This window comes from Ochotona princeps, chromosome 18 (assembly GCF_030435755.1).
Source record: "Ochotona princeps isolate mOchPri1 chromosome 18, mOchPri1.hap1, whole genome shotgun sequence".
In the NCBI taxonomy this organism is placed as follows: Eukaryota; Metazoa; Chordata; class Mammalia; order Lagomorpha; family Ochotonidae; genus Ochotona; species Ochotona princeps.
In genome coordinates this window covers 21,759,011-21,772,016 of record NC_080849.1, presented here as the reverse complement: position 1 = coordinate 21,772,016, position 13,006 = coordinate 21,759,011, and the positions used below count along the sequence as shown (strand labels likewise).

Sequence of the window (13,006 nt, the reverse complement as noted above, 5' to 3'; positions counted from 1 at the left end):
ACATGAGTGAGGCTATCTATAGGGAGAGTAATACCTATCTATGCAAAGGTCAGTACAAACAGATCACAAGTCACCAAGTCATAGGAATTGCTCCTAACATCCCAGCTGAAACCAGGCACCCAGGAACTCCTCAGGAGATAAAATTACAGTAGCTAGGAGTCTGGGCAGGAACCTTCTACAGAAAATTGGGCCAATGGATCTGAATGCTCCTGGGAACACAGCACTTGCTACTTTTCCAGACAGCTCATTTCATCATGGGCGAGTACAGACAACAGAGATTGGGCAGTGGCTTCCTATCAAAGAACCATGTTTCTCTTCCACAGCCTGTGCAAGAGATGGCCCAGTCAGCTGCCCTTGCATCCAGTGGAGCCACCGGACTAGGTACCACTAACAGGAGGTGAGATGGCGTGCTAGGAAGGTGGGGAAGAGCTTCCTGCAGGATCTCTCTGCTTCTGCGAGAAATGTGCATACCACATTTGGAAATGGCATGCACATGTGGGGAAAGAGTGTGGCTCCCTAACTCAGAGTGGACAAGTCCCTGTTGAGTCTCTTGTGGACCTGTGTAGCACAGGAGTTGAGAAACAAATTTTGTTGTGCAAATACACTAAAATTTGGAGGTCTGCCTCCTCCTGTAGCTACTGTAGACTAGCCTGGAATTGTGGCATAGCAGGTTAGGTTGCCGTTTGTGACATCAGCATTCCATGTCAGAATGCTGATTCAAGTCCTGGATATTCAGCTTCAAATCCAAATACAGCTCTCCACTAATGCACTGGAGAAATAGCAGATGGAGTCCCCAGTTCCAGGTTTTGGCCTTGGTTGAGCCAACAGGTGAAAGCTACTCTTCTCTCCCCCATCTGACTCGCTCTTTCTGGCACTTTGCTTTACAAAATAACGAAATGTTTAGAACATTTAACTAATGTTGGAAATTTCATTCATTACTTTGAACTCAGCCTCTGCTAAGCCTTTTTCCAATTGGTGGGGGTTCAGACAGGCATGTTAGAAACACTCCTCCCTTTGTGGGCATCCACCTTAGAGATCAAGAACTCTTTCTGGGACTGATGCGGTTTATCATGTGAATCTTCCACCTATAGCACTGACATCCCATTTAGGCACCATTTTGAGTCCCAGATGCTCCACTTTCCATTTAACTCTATTCTAATGGTCTAAGAAAGCAGCAGAGAGGATGGCTCAAAGGCCTTGGGTTCCTGCACCCATATGGGAAACCTGGAAGATGCTCCTGGCTCCTAGCTTCAGATCATCCCACCTCTGGCTTTTTTTTTTTAACCCTTTCTATGTCTCTCCCTCTTCTCTGTATTTCAAGTAAAATAAATAAATCTTAAATAAAAGGACCCCTTTCCTTTAAGATCCTCTGAGAAACAAATATTGGGAAAAGAGCTGCTGGAAATAGTGGATTCTGATGCAGTCTGTGTCTAGCAAGGCTTGATTCAGCAGCTATTGCCACCTGTATCCATTGGATGAAACCCATGATTTAAGAATAAACTGGGAAGGGCTTCAAACCAAGCTGCTTAGCCCAGCCAGCCTCGCCAGCCCAGCCTTTGGGTCAGGGTTCACTTGTTCCCAGTGGGTTTTCCTGTTACCTAAATCATAATTGTGGTTCAGGGCTGTGAGTGGGCACCAGCATCTTAGTGGTTCCCTTCTTTAGGTACCCTTGCACTATGTCCTTCCTGGGGCATCTGTCTCCCCTTCAGCTCTTCCCACACCTCCTTATACGGAAGGCTCAGCCCAAGCATTACCCACTGCCAGGCTGGACCCCCATTTGGCCCCTTACTGGTCTCCTCCAGCTCTTCACGGATCTCATTGTTGGCACAGGCCAAGTCACGGACGGTCTGCCTGTCACCCTCACTCTTGGAGAGCCAGCAGTCACATTGGAAGCGGAAGGTCTCATCACGGGAGTTGTCTTTCACGTCGACATAGCTCAGGTGCCAGCCAGGAAATATCCCTGTGGAAGACACACTGTGAGGACTGGGAGCTGAACCTGCTTTCTCCTGCTTCAGATTTTTGTACCCTCCTCATCCTCCTCCTGCTGTGGCTCACTGGCTGTGGGGCCCTGGACAACTTTCCTGCGCTGAGTCTTTTCTCCTTGTTGCGGACATGAAGCCCTGGGTTGGGTGCTCTCTGAATGTTCCTCCAGCCTACAGGATTCACAAATTCCCTTAACTCAGGGTTCATGAACATTAAGAGAAATCTATGCAGGCAGCTCATTTGAATTTTGAGAAACTATGCCACAATTATTTGTGAATTTTTATTGAAGGAAAAGCTCATGGCTTTTGTCATATTCATGTGGAGGTCTCTGGACCTAAGGAATGAATAGCTTCCAAGGTTCACAAAGCCAAAGAATGACTCCTACTACTTCATGAGACCTGTATTCACCTAGCTCATACCACCTATTCTCCAGAAAGCCTCCCCTGGCTGCTCACTAGACTTCTGGCAGGTCTTCTTGTAGTACCTGCACCTGCCTCAGCATACCTTGCCCTCTCTATAGTCACTGTGTGTGACTTCTGCTCTCCACCATGAGCACCAGAGGACAGGGACTGGGCCCTAGTTGGTTTTCTTTTCCTGGTGCCTGATCTTGTTCCGGCAGACAATGGTTGCCTAGTGCATTCCAAACACCTCTAGAGAGCTGGGCTGAGTGCTCGACCATCCTAGAAGGAATTGGAAGCTGGCCTCTCCTTATGGGATTCTCTAAAGGTGACACATCTCAGCCTCATTTTGAACACAGCTACTGCTGCTGTAACTGGCAAGACTTCCCTCACAAGTGTGCCCATTACAGTGGCAGAACCATGAGGCAGGAGCCATGGTACATCTGCTGTGACAGCTGCATATTGCTGACACCTGCTTCAGCCATGTGTCACCATGCAAGGGGAAGTTCCTGTGGCCCAGCAGGTGTTGGGGATGATACCTACTACTCATGACACATGTATGGGGCAGCTCTGCAAGGAATGCACACACAGGCTCCGCTCTCACTTTGTTCTCTCAGTCCCACTGGCCACATCTATAGGTGTTTCTCCAGTGGTAGACACTGCCCAAAGCAACATAGACCTGCCTCTGATTTCAAGGGTTCACAGCACAAAGAGACGCTCTGAGAAAGTGGCTTGGCCACCTAGACTGCGGCTGGGAGGTGTGCTGTGGTTTGTGGAAGGGGTGCACATCTTGGTGGTGCAGGAATAGTGTCATGCCAGGTTTAGAAAGTGCTTGTTATTATTTTTGTAAGCATAGATGCTTAGGAAACTAGTAAACAGCGAGTGCTGAAACAATTCAGTTAAATTTTTGAACACTCCTGTTGAGCAGCAGTGAGTTCTTTATTTGTTTGTTTGCTTATTTTTACCAATAAGCTTTGTGTTTTAACTCAATAATCTTTTTTTCCACTTTTCTGCTCCAGGGATGATTCCATCTGTAAGTTTGCAGACTGACTGCTTTCTTGACACTATTGTGAAACTGATTCAGGTACTCAGCAAACCTCAGTGCATTTGGTCTGGAAATGATACAGACAAGATGGATTGAAGCCATCTTCAAAGGCTTCCAGACTGGAACGACACAGGAAGAAGAGGAGAGGAAGGCAGAGAGAAAGAAGATGCTTTGCTGATCCAACTGAGACATGTCCCTCAGGGAGTCTTTTTCTACAATATTGTGGTAATAGGAAATCAAAGGGGATTGTGAGCTTCTGAGCAAGTATGCGTATCAGTGTGTTGAGTGCTGGGGCATGCATCACCTGGGGAGGTGGCCATGAGAACTTGTCGCTGCTGCTGGAAGGCACTCTTCACTCTGCTCAGTTCTTGATTTACACTCCCTGCATGCCAGGCAGTGTGCTGACAAAGGAAGTGGTGAGCCAAGGGACAAGGGGATTCTGATCTTGAGTTTTAGCTAACATAATCTGGTGCTTCCACCATGTGGAACAAGGCGCTCAGAGAAGCAGTCTGCTTTGCCCAGGATGCCCTGGGCTCTGTGATAGGCTGTCTCCCTTCCCACTGTGTCCCATGACCCTGTTTTCTGAAAAGGTAACAATGATTCATCCCATTCCCAAGGTTCTTTGCAAGTAAGAACTGGTGAGAGAGACATCTGCCATGGTCATTGGTGGGAAACCCCCAACTTTATTGACATGAAGGACGTTTACTTATCAGCTTTGGGCTTACTACTGGTTTACTTGCTTTGCTGTGAAAATACTGGGTGTTACTGACAGGGCTGCCCTTTCTCCCACAAAGAACTTACCAAACATGCAAGTGGAGCCAGGGTTTGCTGGTGATTGCAACAGACAGGATCCTACTCTTACCTCTACACCAAGGGACAGCCTGGCTGTGTGGCCAGCACTAGCCAGATGCCAGACACACAACCTGGCCCTGATTGACCTGTGGGGACCTATCTGAAACTATCAGAGAATCCATTTCTTTGCAAAACTTCCTCCTTAGGGTTGTACTTTATTATTTTAAACACAGAGATAGCAAACACTCCACACTACTTGAGAGCTTCCCTTTTTCATCACAATCCATCTCTTGATATGAACATCTGTTTCCTTATTTGTCATTGCGAGCTGGTATTCTGTTTCATGTATGTACCACAAATTATCTACCTTGTCCCAGTTGATGGATAATTTGTTGTTCTTCCAACTTCTATTTCTATATACACAGCTATGATTAATATTCTTTCATGTGTAGGAGAGTGATTTTTGAAAGTCATAAATCAGATTTTGTCACTGATCCATTTAAACTCTCTGAATGGCTCCTCATCACTCTCAGAGCTGAATACAAACTGCTCACCAAGAACCATATGGATTGACATGATCTAATTCTTTTCCACTCCTCTGATCTTATTTCATGACACTCACAACTTCACTTACTTTATTTCACCTACACTGGCCTCTTTATACCTTGATAGGTGAAACCCTGTCTTGTCTTGGAAACTTGGCTTTCACAGTTCTGTCTGTCTGGGAGGATATTCCCCAGACTTTGAATGCCAACACTGTTTCATCGTAGAGGTGTCAGATCAAATGTCCTGTCTTCAGGGAAGACTTTGTTAACTGTCCTTTTTGTAAAAAACTCCTTTTCCTGCCTTCTTTGTCATCAATCACCATATACCCACTTCACAATCTGAAACCATTTTATTTTTATTTGCTCTCTTGTCTATCTTCTCCTGCTAGGTTGTGAGGCCCTGACAATGGAGTCTTGCTAATCTACCTGACGCTAAATTCCAATGCCTATAACAGTGCTTAATGAATATAAGAGTGTCCACAGTCACCGAGCAGGCAAGAACAAGGAAGAATGGCACTGAACATGGTATTTGGGGAGTGGGGGAAGGGAAGAATTTTAAACCTTACTGGGGCACTGATGTTGTGGCACATCTGATTAAGTCATCACCTGTAACATTAGCACCCATATCAAAGCACTTGCAGAGACCAGCTGCTCATCTTTTGATCTAACTCCCTCTGGTGCACCTGTACTTGGAACCCTGCCACCCATATGGGAGATCAGGATGGAGTTTCTGGTTCTTGGCTTTGGCCTCCACTGTCAATTGGGCCGGAGGTGGGGGAAGGGGAGGATAAACCAGTGGATGGCAGATCTATGTCACCTTCCCTCCCTCTCTGCTAATCTGTCTTTCAAATAAATAAAATACAATTTTTTAATAAAGTGTTATTGAGGAGGAATGGCCTATCCTGGAAGAACTGATTACTTTATCTCAAGTGCTCTGATGGAGTGAAAGACTTGGTAAAGCTGTGTTTACAAGTTCAGAATCTGCTTCACCGCAGCTCTAATCACCTTATCTCTTGCCTTAATTAGAGACTTCGTGTGATATTCCAGTCCAGTGCGGAGCCATGCATTACACACCCTGTCAGCCTCTCCTCACTCCTCATGATATTACCAAGCCATTCTCCAGCTCTAAATGCATGCCTGTCCTCTGGGTTTTTCAGGTATCACTCCCTCCATGAGGTCCTCTGGAATTCCCAGAGGCACAAGAGCCCCTGGTTATCTATTCACATGATCATGAACACAGATTTATTAGGCAATCTTTGTTACTAAGTTCATAAATAGGACCCTGTCTATTTTTCTTGGCATGTATGACTGCTTTAGTTAGATTACAGGGACCTAGAACCAATGTTTATGACCTTTAAGGGCACTGCAGGACTTTGCATTCATTACATCTAGAATTGATACCTTGCTTTCTTTTTTTTTTAAGATTTATTTTTATTGAAAGTGAGATTTACAGAGAGAAGGAGAGACAGAGGGAAAGATCTTTCATCTGCTGGTTCACTCCCTAAGTGGCCACAATAGCCAGAGCTGAGCCAATCCAGAGCCTGGAGCCAGGAGCCAGGAGCCAGGAGCCAGGAGCTTCTTCCAGATCTCCTGTGCAGGTACAGGGTCCCAAGGCTTTGGGCTGTCCTTGACTGCTTTCCCATGTCACAGGCAGGGAGCTGGATGGTAAGTGGAGCAGCTGGAACATGAACTGGTGTCCATATGGGATCCCAGTGCATACAATGAGAGGACTTTAGCCACTAGGCTATCTTGCTGGGCCCAATACTTTGCTTTAATTTTTTTAATGTAACCTGTCAGTTCCTTATTCTAGTGAAAACCATTGAAAATTCTTCTTGAATAAAAATTCACTTTTTCAACAAGTTCTCCCTTATAAGCAATCTTTGGCTAAGGGATCATCTGGGCAACTCTATTTCTTCAGCAAAGTCTGTGTACAGAGTGGGCATTTGGTCTAGCATGTAAGATGTGGCTTGGGAAGCCTTCAGCCCACATCAGAGTACTTGGGTTTGAGTCCTGGCCCTACTCACCAGTCCAGCTTGCTGGGAAGCAGCAGGTGAAGGGGGCAAGCAGCTGATTCATATCACCCACACAGGGAATCTGGAAGGAGTTTCAGGTTCCTGGCTTTATTTTGGTCCATTCCTAACTACTGTAGGCATTTGAGAAAGCCAGTGGATGGGGATCTATTTCTGTATGGTTGTCTTTAAGGCCAGCTTAAAAAAAGTGAATGATTTGATATGCCATTGTTTCACTGTGAAAGAATAAAAAAAATTTGTTGGTTTCTGTCCACAAACACTTATCTTCATCATCTAAGAGGCTGACCAGGGTGGTATTCTGAGATTTGACAGATTTGGGTTTCAATCTTGTATATTAGCTTACTGATCATATTATAATATCATAAAGCCCCAGTTTTCTCATCTGTACAATGTGGGGGTTAGCCTCAGCTCAAGTTTCTTTGGGGATATCCCAACTGAACCACTGGACTCAGAACTCCAACCATGAGGGAAAATCAAAGAATCTATAGTCTGACTGTGAAGTGTTTGTATCAGATTGGGGCCTCCTCAATCACGAGGACGGAGCAGTGAACAGCATACCCAAATGCACATGGAGGATATGGCAGACCACTGAGGCCTGCAGAGGACATCCAGTATCATAGCAGAGGAGGAAGAGTAGAAAAAAAATTAGACAACTCCCCCAGCAAAGCAGTGGCAGCAAATATCTGGATAAATGGAGACTCTAAGGTGAACTATGTCAGTCAATGGAGCCTGGAAGGATTTTCTCATCCTTGGAGCAATGAAATTAATAGCATTTCAGAACTATCAAAACCACTTGAGCAGAACCCTTGGAGCATGTTCCACATCAGGAATCCTGAGATGACATTGGGTGGACATACCCCATCCCTGGGTATTGAGGTGGTTGGAAGGCTGGGAGCGGCTTTTCCCCTCTTCCCCTAAACATGGGAAGAAGAAAAAACCTTGGAAACAATGGTCTCATCCACTTTCTCCTAATTCTACACCCTTCTTACCCTAATTAGTGGTCAACATGGGCATGCATCCTTCTCAACTATGCAAACATTATCAAAAAATATTAAAGCAAACAAAACCCAAAGAGATGATTTATGAGGTCTTTTATATTTCAGTGAATTTATGTTATTCAAAAGAAAATACTTAAGTGTATGTGGTAATACAAAATATTCTTCATTTCACTAGAGCTTTAGCTTAACCAGAAGAAGCAAGAACAGCAAGATGGATTAGGAAATAAACACCGTGGTTATAATTTGCTCAATATTGCAAGAGCTATCTGGGCAACTGGCATTAAGGGGAAGAGTTAATCATTTATCTTGATTTGCCGCTATAAACTGTATTTCATGATAATCAAATGGCTTTAGGGACAGTTTTTTAACAGAAAATTTCCAGCTGGTTAGTTGATAAAAAAATGGCAGGGTTAGAAAATCTCCATTCATAATCCTAATGGATCATCACTGGATGAAGAGTCAGGAAGGAGTTTTATGATGCAACAATTAACTGACAGCTGCTGCATTGACTATTTTCTGCATCTACTCTTCCATCCTAGCGTTAGTGAAAATGGGACTTTTGTGTACTTTGTAATAATACATCAAGACATATTATCTCCTCAGTGCACTGCATTCCTCACCAATGTCCTCAATATAAATACTGAGTAGATTTACATGGTAGCCAGGATTTTGGAAATTTGTTGTGGAGCAGAAATCAATTCATACAATGAAGTCATTGTTTAGTGTGAAAATGGTGTTGTGATTTTGTAAGAAAATGTTCATTTTAAAAAAGAAACACATTAATCACACTCAGGGTGGAATGACAGAAGTTGAAGATTTAATTTTATATTTTCTTTCAACAAAAACTAAGTTAATAAATAGAAAGAGAAAAAGGGTAAAGCTGGTGAAACAAATCATGAGATTGTTGAACATTGTTGAAGGACACATGGAAGTTCCCTTCACTTTGGTGTACATTTAATTTTTTTCATTTAAAAATTGTTAGATAAGCAAAAAGGATAGAAAAGTAGACTCAGTGAAGGAAAACTGCTGTGCTTTAAATTAAGTCAAACATTTGTGACTTGCCTTAAATGGTATCTGTCTACTAGCCTTCATGTTTTCTTTTGTGAAAGACTCTCAAAAAATATATTTGTCCTCATAAATTTCCATGAAAGTGAAGCATAATGTAGTGGCAAAGTTTTAAACACCAGAGAGAGAAGACATGCTTGCATTACTATCAAAACTTTCACATCTTTGAATGAAAAAGAGGAGGTTGGGAACAGACCCTGGACTTCTTTCTCTCATTCCTGTTCCTAGCATCCCAACTGCACAGGCTTAAGGAGGATACAGATATTCTTTCTTGTTGAGCCTGTAGTCAGCTCAATTGTCTGGTTTTAGGAGACTCAGTTCTCTGCTTACAAGGGAAAAAGAATCACATAACTCAAAATTTCTGTAAGTCCAAAATTCACTATGGGGTCAAGAAAAAGTCTTCTGTAATCCCAGGTTGGAGTGAGGGGGTATTCAGGTCTTTAAGAGCCTGGCATGTAAATGCTAAAACATGCAGTAGTAACAAGTAGCCAAAGGATTAGGCTTGTAGAGCTGTCCATGGTGCTGATTTGGCTGCGTCTAGGATTTTGGTAGTGAGGAAGATAGGAGGCATTGGTATTATCATGATAGGAAAATGCAGAGGGCCCGGCGTGGTAGCCTGGTGGCTAAAGTCCTCACCTTGCCTTCGCCAGGATCCCATATGGGCACCAGTTCTAAACCTGGTGGCCCCACTTCCCACCCAGCTCCCTGCTTGTGGCCTGGGAAAGCAGTCAAGGACGGCCCAAAGCCTTGGGATCCTGCACCTATATGGGAGACCCAGAAGCAGCTTTGGGCTCCTGGCTTTTGATTGGCTCAACTCCAGCTGTTTCAGTCACTTGGGGAGTGAATAATCAGATGGAAGATCTTCCTCTCTCTCTTACTCTCTGTACATCTGACTTTCCACTAAAAATAAAAAATAAATCTTTTTAAAAAGAAAAATGCACCAAAAAAACTGGGAAAGTCTAGGTTATGTGGAAATTTGGTGTCTTGGAGAAGGGGGCAGTGGCCATTGGAGGACTTAATCAAACTTGAGCTTCATGGACAGGACTCAACTTTTAGTCTGGGAGTCTGAACTCCAGGTGTCAGTAGGGTCATTCCCATATGAATGCTTCAGAGAAGGGTCCATCCTGGTCTCTTCCTGGGCCTGGTGGCTTCCAGTAATCCTTAAACTTCCTTAACTTTAACTTCTACCTCTGGATCCTGTCTCTGCCTCCATTTTCACATGATCTTCCTTCTGCATATTTTCATGTCCTCATCTTATAAGCACTCAAGTCATCACTGAAATTAAGGCTCATTCTAAATCCAGGAAGATTTAATCCAAGATCCTTAACTACATCTGCAAAGACCCTATTACCAAATAAGATCACTTTCAGACATTCTGTCTTACTATTTGATCTATGCTACCTTTGCTTGGAGAATTAAAATGCCTCAGTAGGATTGTCTGACAGGATGTATTGTATCTGGAGATCCTCAAACACCTAGATAGGACAAAGATCCCTGCGGAAGTCTGGAAAAATCTGTGTAATTCTGGGGCCTCCATTTAGGATTCTCAAGCTGCCACAAGTTGATATTTGTTGTCAGTTTACTCATTGGCTCACATAATCATTAAAAGTTAAGTGTAAAAGGCTGGTATTGTGGTGCAGTGAGATAATACACTGCTTGCAACACTGATAGCCAATATGGGAGTGTTGACTGCTTTGTTTCAGACCCAGCTCCCTGCTAATGTGCCTAGGAAAGCAGCAGAAGACAGTTCAGGGTCAGTGCTGAGACAGAGCACATCATGCTTCTGCCTGCAGTCCTGCATCCCATGAGTGTTATTTCAAGCTGTGGCTGCTCTACTTCCAATCACATTCCCTGCTAACATGCCTGTGGAAGCAGCAGAAAATGGCCCAGGTCCTTGGGCCTTTGCTCTGACATGGGAGACCTGGAAGAAACTCTTGGCTCTTGGCTTCAGACCAGCCCCACTCTGGCTGTTATGGTCATCCTGGAAGTGAAGCTTTGAATCGATTTGTCATTTGAAAACAAATGTGGATTTTCACTTCCTGTATTGAGCTTATGTCAAGGAAAGCCTGACACTAGAACCAGCACAGCACATCTCTGATTTCATGGCAGGTGACTAATCCACAGCTTCATACTCCACAAGATGGGAACTTTATCTCAAACACATGTCAGGTTGGAAGTTCAAAATGTGGAGCTAATTCCTCCTCCTCCTCCTTTTTCTTCCAGGACCTTACTAGAAATATTAGAATTCTCCAATGGTTCTGTATGCATGAATGAACAAACTCATGGCAACTCTGAAGAGTAAACCTACTCTGAATAAAGAGAATTGGCAACACTTTGTTTCTTAACTGGTATTAGTACTGACATTGGGTGTATTGCTGCGGCAGTAAATGACTTAGGTTGCTCACTTCGTTTGACATATCAGATAATACAAGGAAAACAGGAGAGAGGGAATTGGCATCACATCATCTGTGCCATTATAAAATGGATGTAACATTACGGCATGGATTTTTGGATGTTCTTCTCAAATATATAAGCTTTACTTGCTTAGATGGTTGGAAGGAAGTGGGTATTTATAGCATGGTGGCAGGACTCTGGAAATTTCAGCATGAAAAACAGATTGGAAGGTGAGGGCAGGCATCAAAGATATGATGACAAAAAGGGAGGTCAGCCAGGAAGTAAAGGACTCAGTCAAGTGGGGCTCAGAGTTAGATAAGGTGAAACTGGCCAAAGGCACATGAATGAGCTCACTCTGAGGTTGGCAACTCTCTTTCTTCTATATTGTGAATTGGAAGAGGGAGGCATGACCATCTTGATAACTTGCCAGGCATCAGGATGTCTATTTCAGGCCAGGTTGAAAAAAGTCAGCTCTGACACAGCAACCCTAAATCAGGCTATGGAGCTTCTAGTCAGATGACGAGGAGGAGTCAAGACCCTGGACAGTTCAGAAGACCCAAAGACCCTCAGATGATTGCCCTAGAAATACAGTATTATTATTAAAGGATACTTAGTTTATTTGAAAGACATAATAATATGTGAAGAGGGATGGAGAGAGTGAGTCTGTCCTTCATTGGGTTACTTCCACAAAGAAACTCCATCCAGGTTTCTTAGACCCATTATCTGCCATGTCTCAAGATACATTTCATCAGGAAGTCTGATGGGAAACAAAAGTAAGACTCCATCTCAGACATTCTTCACTTGCTGCCCCAAAATACCTATCCTTATCTTTTTAATTTTTAAAAAATGTATTTTCATTTGAGAGGCAGATACAGGGGAGGAGGGAAGATCTTTCATCCACTAGTTCAGTCCTCAACTGTCTGCAATAGTCAGTACTGGGGCTACGCCAAAGCTGAGAGCCCAGAACTTCATCTAGGCCTTCCAAAAGGATGGCAGGGCCCAAGCACTTGAGTCATCACTGCTTCCAAAGATGTGCATTAACAGGAAGCTAGAATTGGAAGCAGAATCAAGGTTCAAATACGGGCGCTCTGATATAGGATGTGGGTGTCCCAAGCAGCAATTTAACTACTACTTCAAATGCCCACGCTGGGTTTTTAACATAGGCATCCCCACTCCTTCTGACCATCTTTGTGAATGTAACACTGACACTGTAAATGGCTCTGGCATGATCTTCTCTTCTTGGGAAAGGAAAGTCACCCCAGAATACATCCAGCTTTCTGGCCTGACTGGAAGTGGTCAGAGACATTCTTCCTTTTCAGAATGTTTTGTTCTACTTCCTTCATGTGGAAAGGAGAGGCTCATAACGGACAGCTGAAGATGTATTCTGAGTTTCCACAAACATATGATGCCTCTAGAATAAGAAGGCAGTAAAGAAAAGTTCCTGCTTACTACATCCTTTGCTTGACACATTGTGGGCCAGAGAGGCAGACATAGAACTTGGGGCTTAGTGCTCTGTCTTCTTTTTTGAGCCTCACCTCAGTGGCTGGTGAGAATATAAGCAGTGTCAGGCAGAAAGGGCTGGTGCACAGCACAACGCCCTAGAATGGGCATCAGAAGACCTGGATTTGAGTATTGCTGTATTCCCTCCTTGCTATATGTTGAAGAGTAAGACATTCAAATCTTGCTGGGCCTCCACAGACCTTAGTCACAGAAAAAAGGACTATAAAGGTATTTGGCTATGATAATTCACAAAGTG

General features: G+C 43.8%; 1 protein-coding gene across 1 annotated transcript in view; it reads right to left on the bottom strand.

The window, feature by feature from the left end:
- The window catches only part of LOXHD1 (lipoxygenase homology PLAT domains 1), a 151,213-nt gene that overhangs the window by 6,539 nt on the left and 131,668 nt on the right, over positions 1-13,006 (bottom strand). The window contains exon 38 of the mRNA XM_036493606.2: positions 1,790-1,960. Coding sequence (XP_036349499.2) covers positions 1,790-1,960 — 171 coding nt within the window. The remainder of the gene's footprint in view (positions 1-1,789; positions 1,961-13,006) is intronic.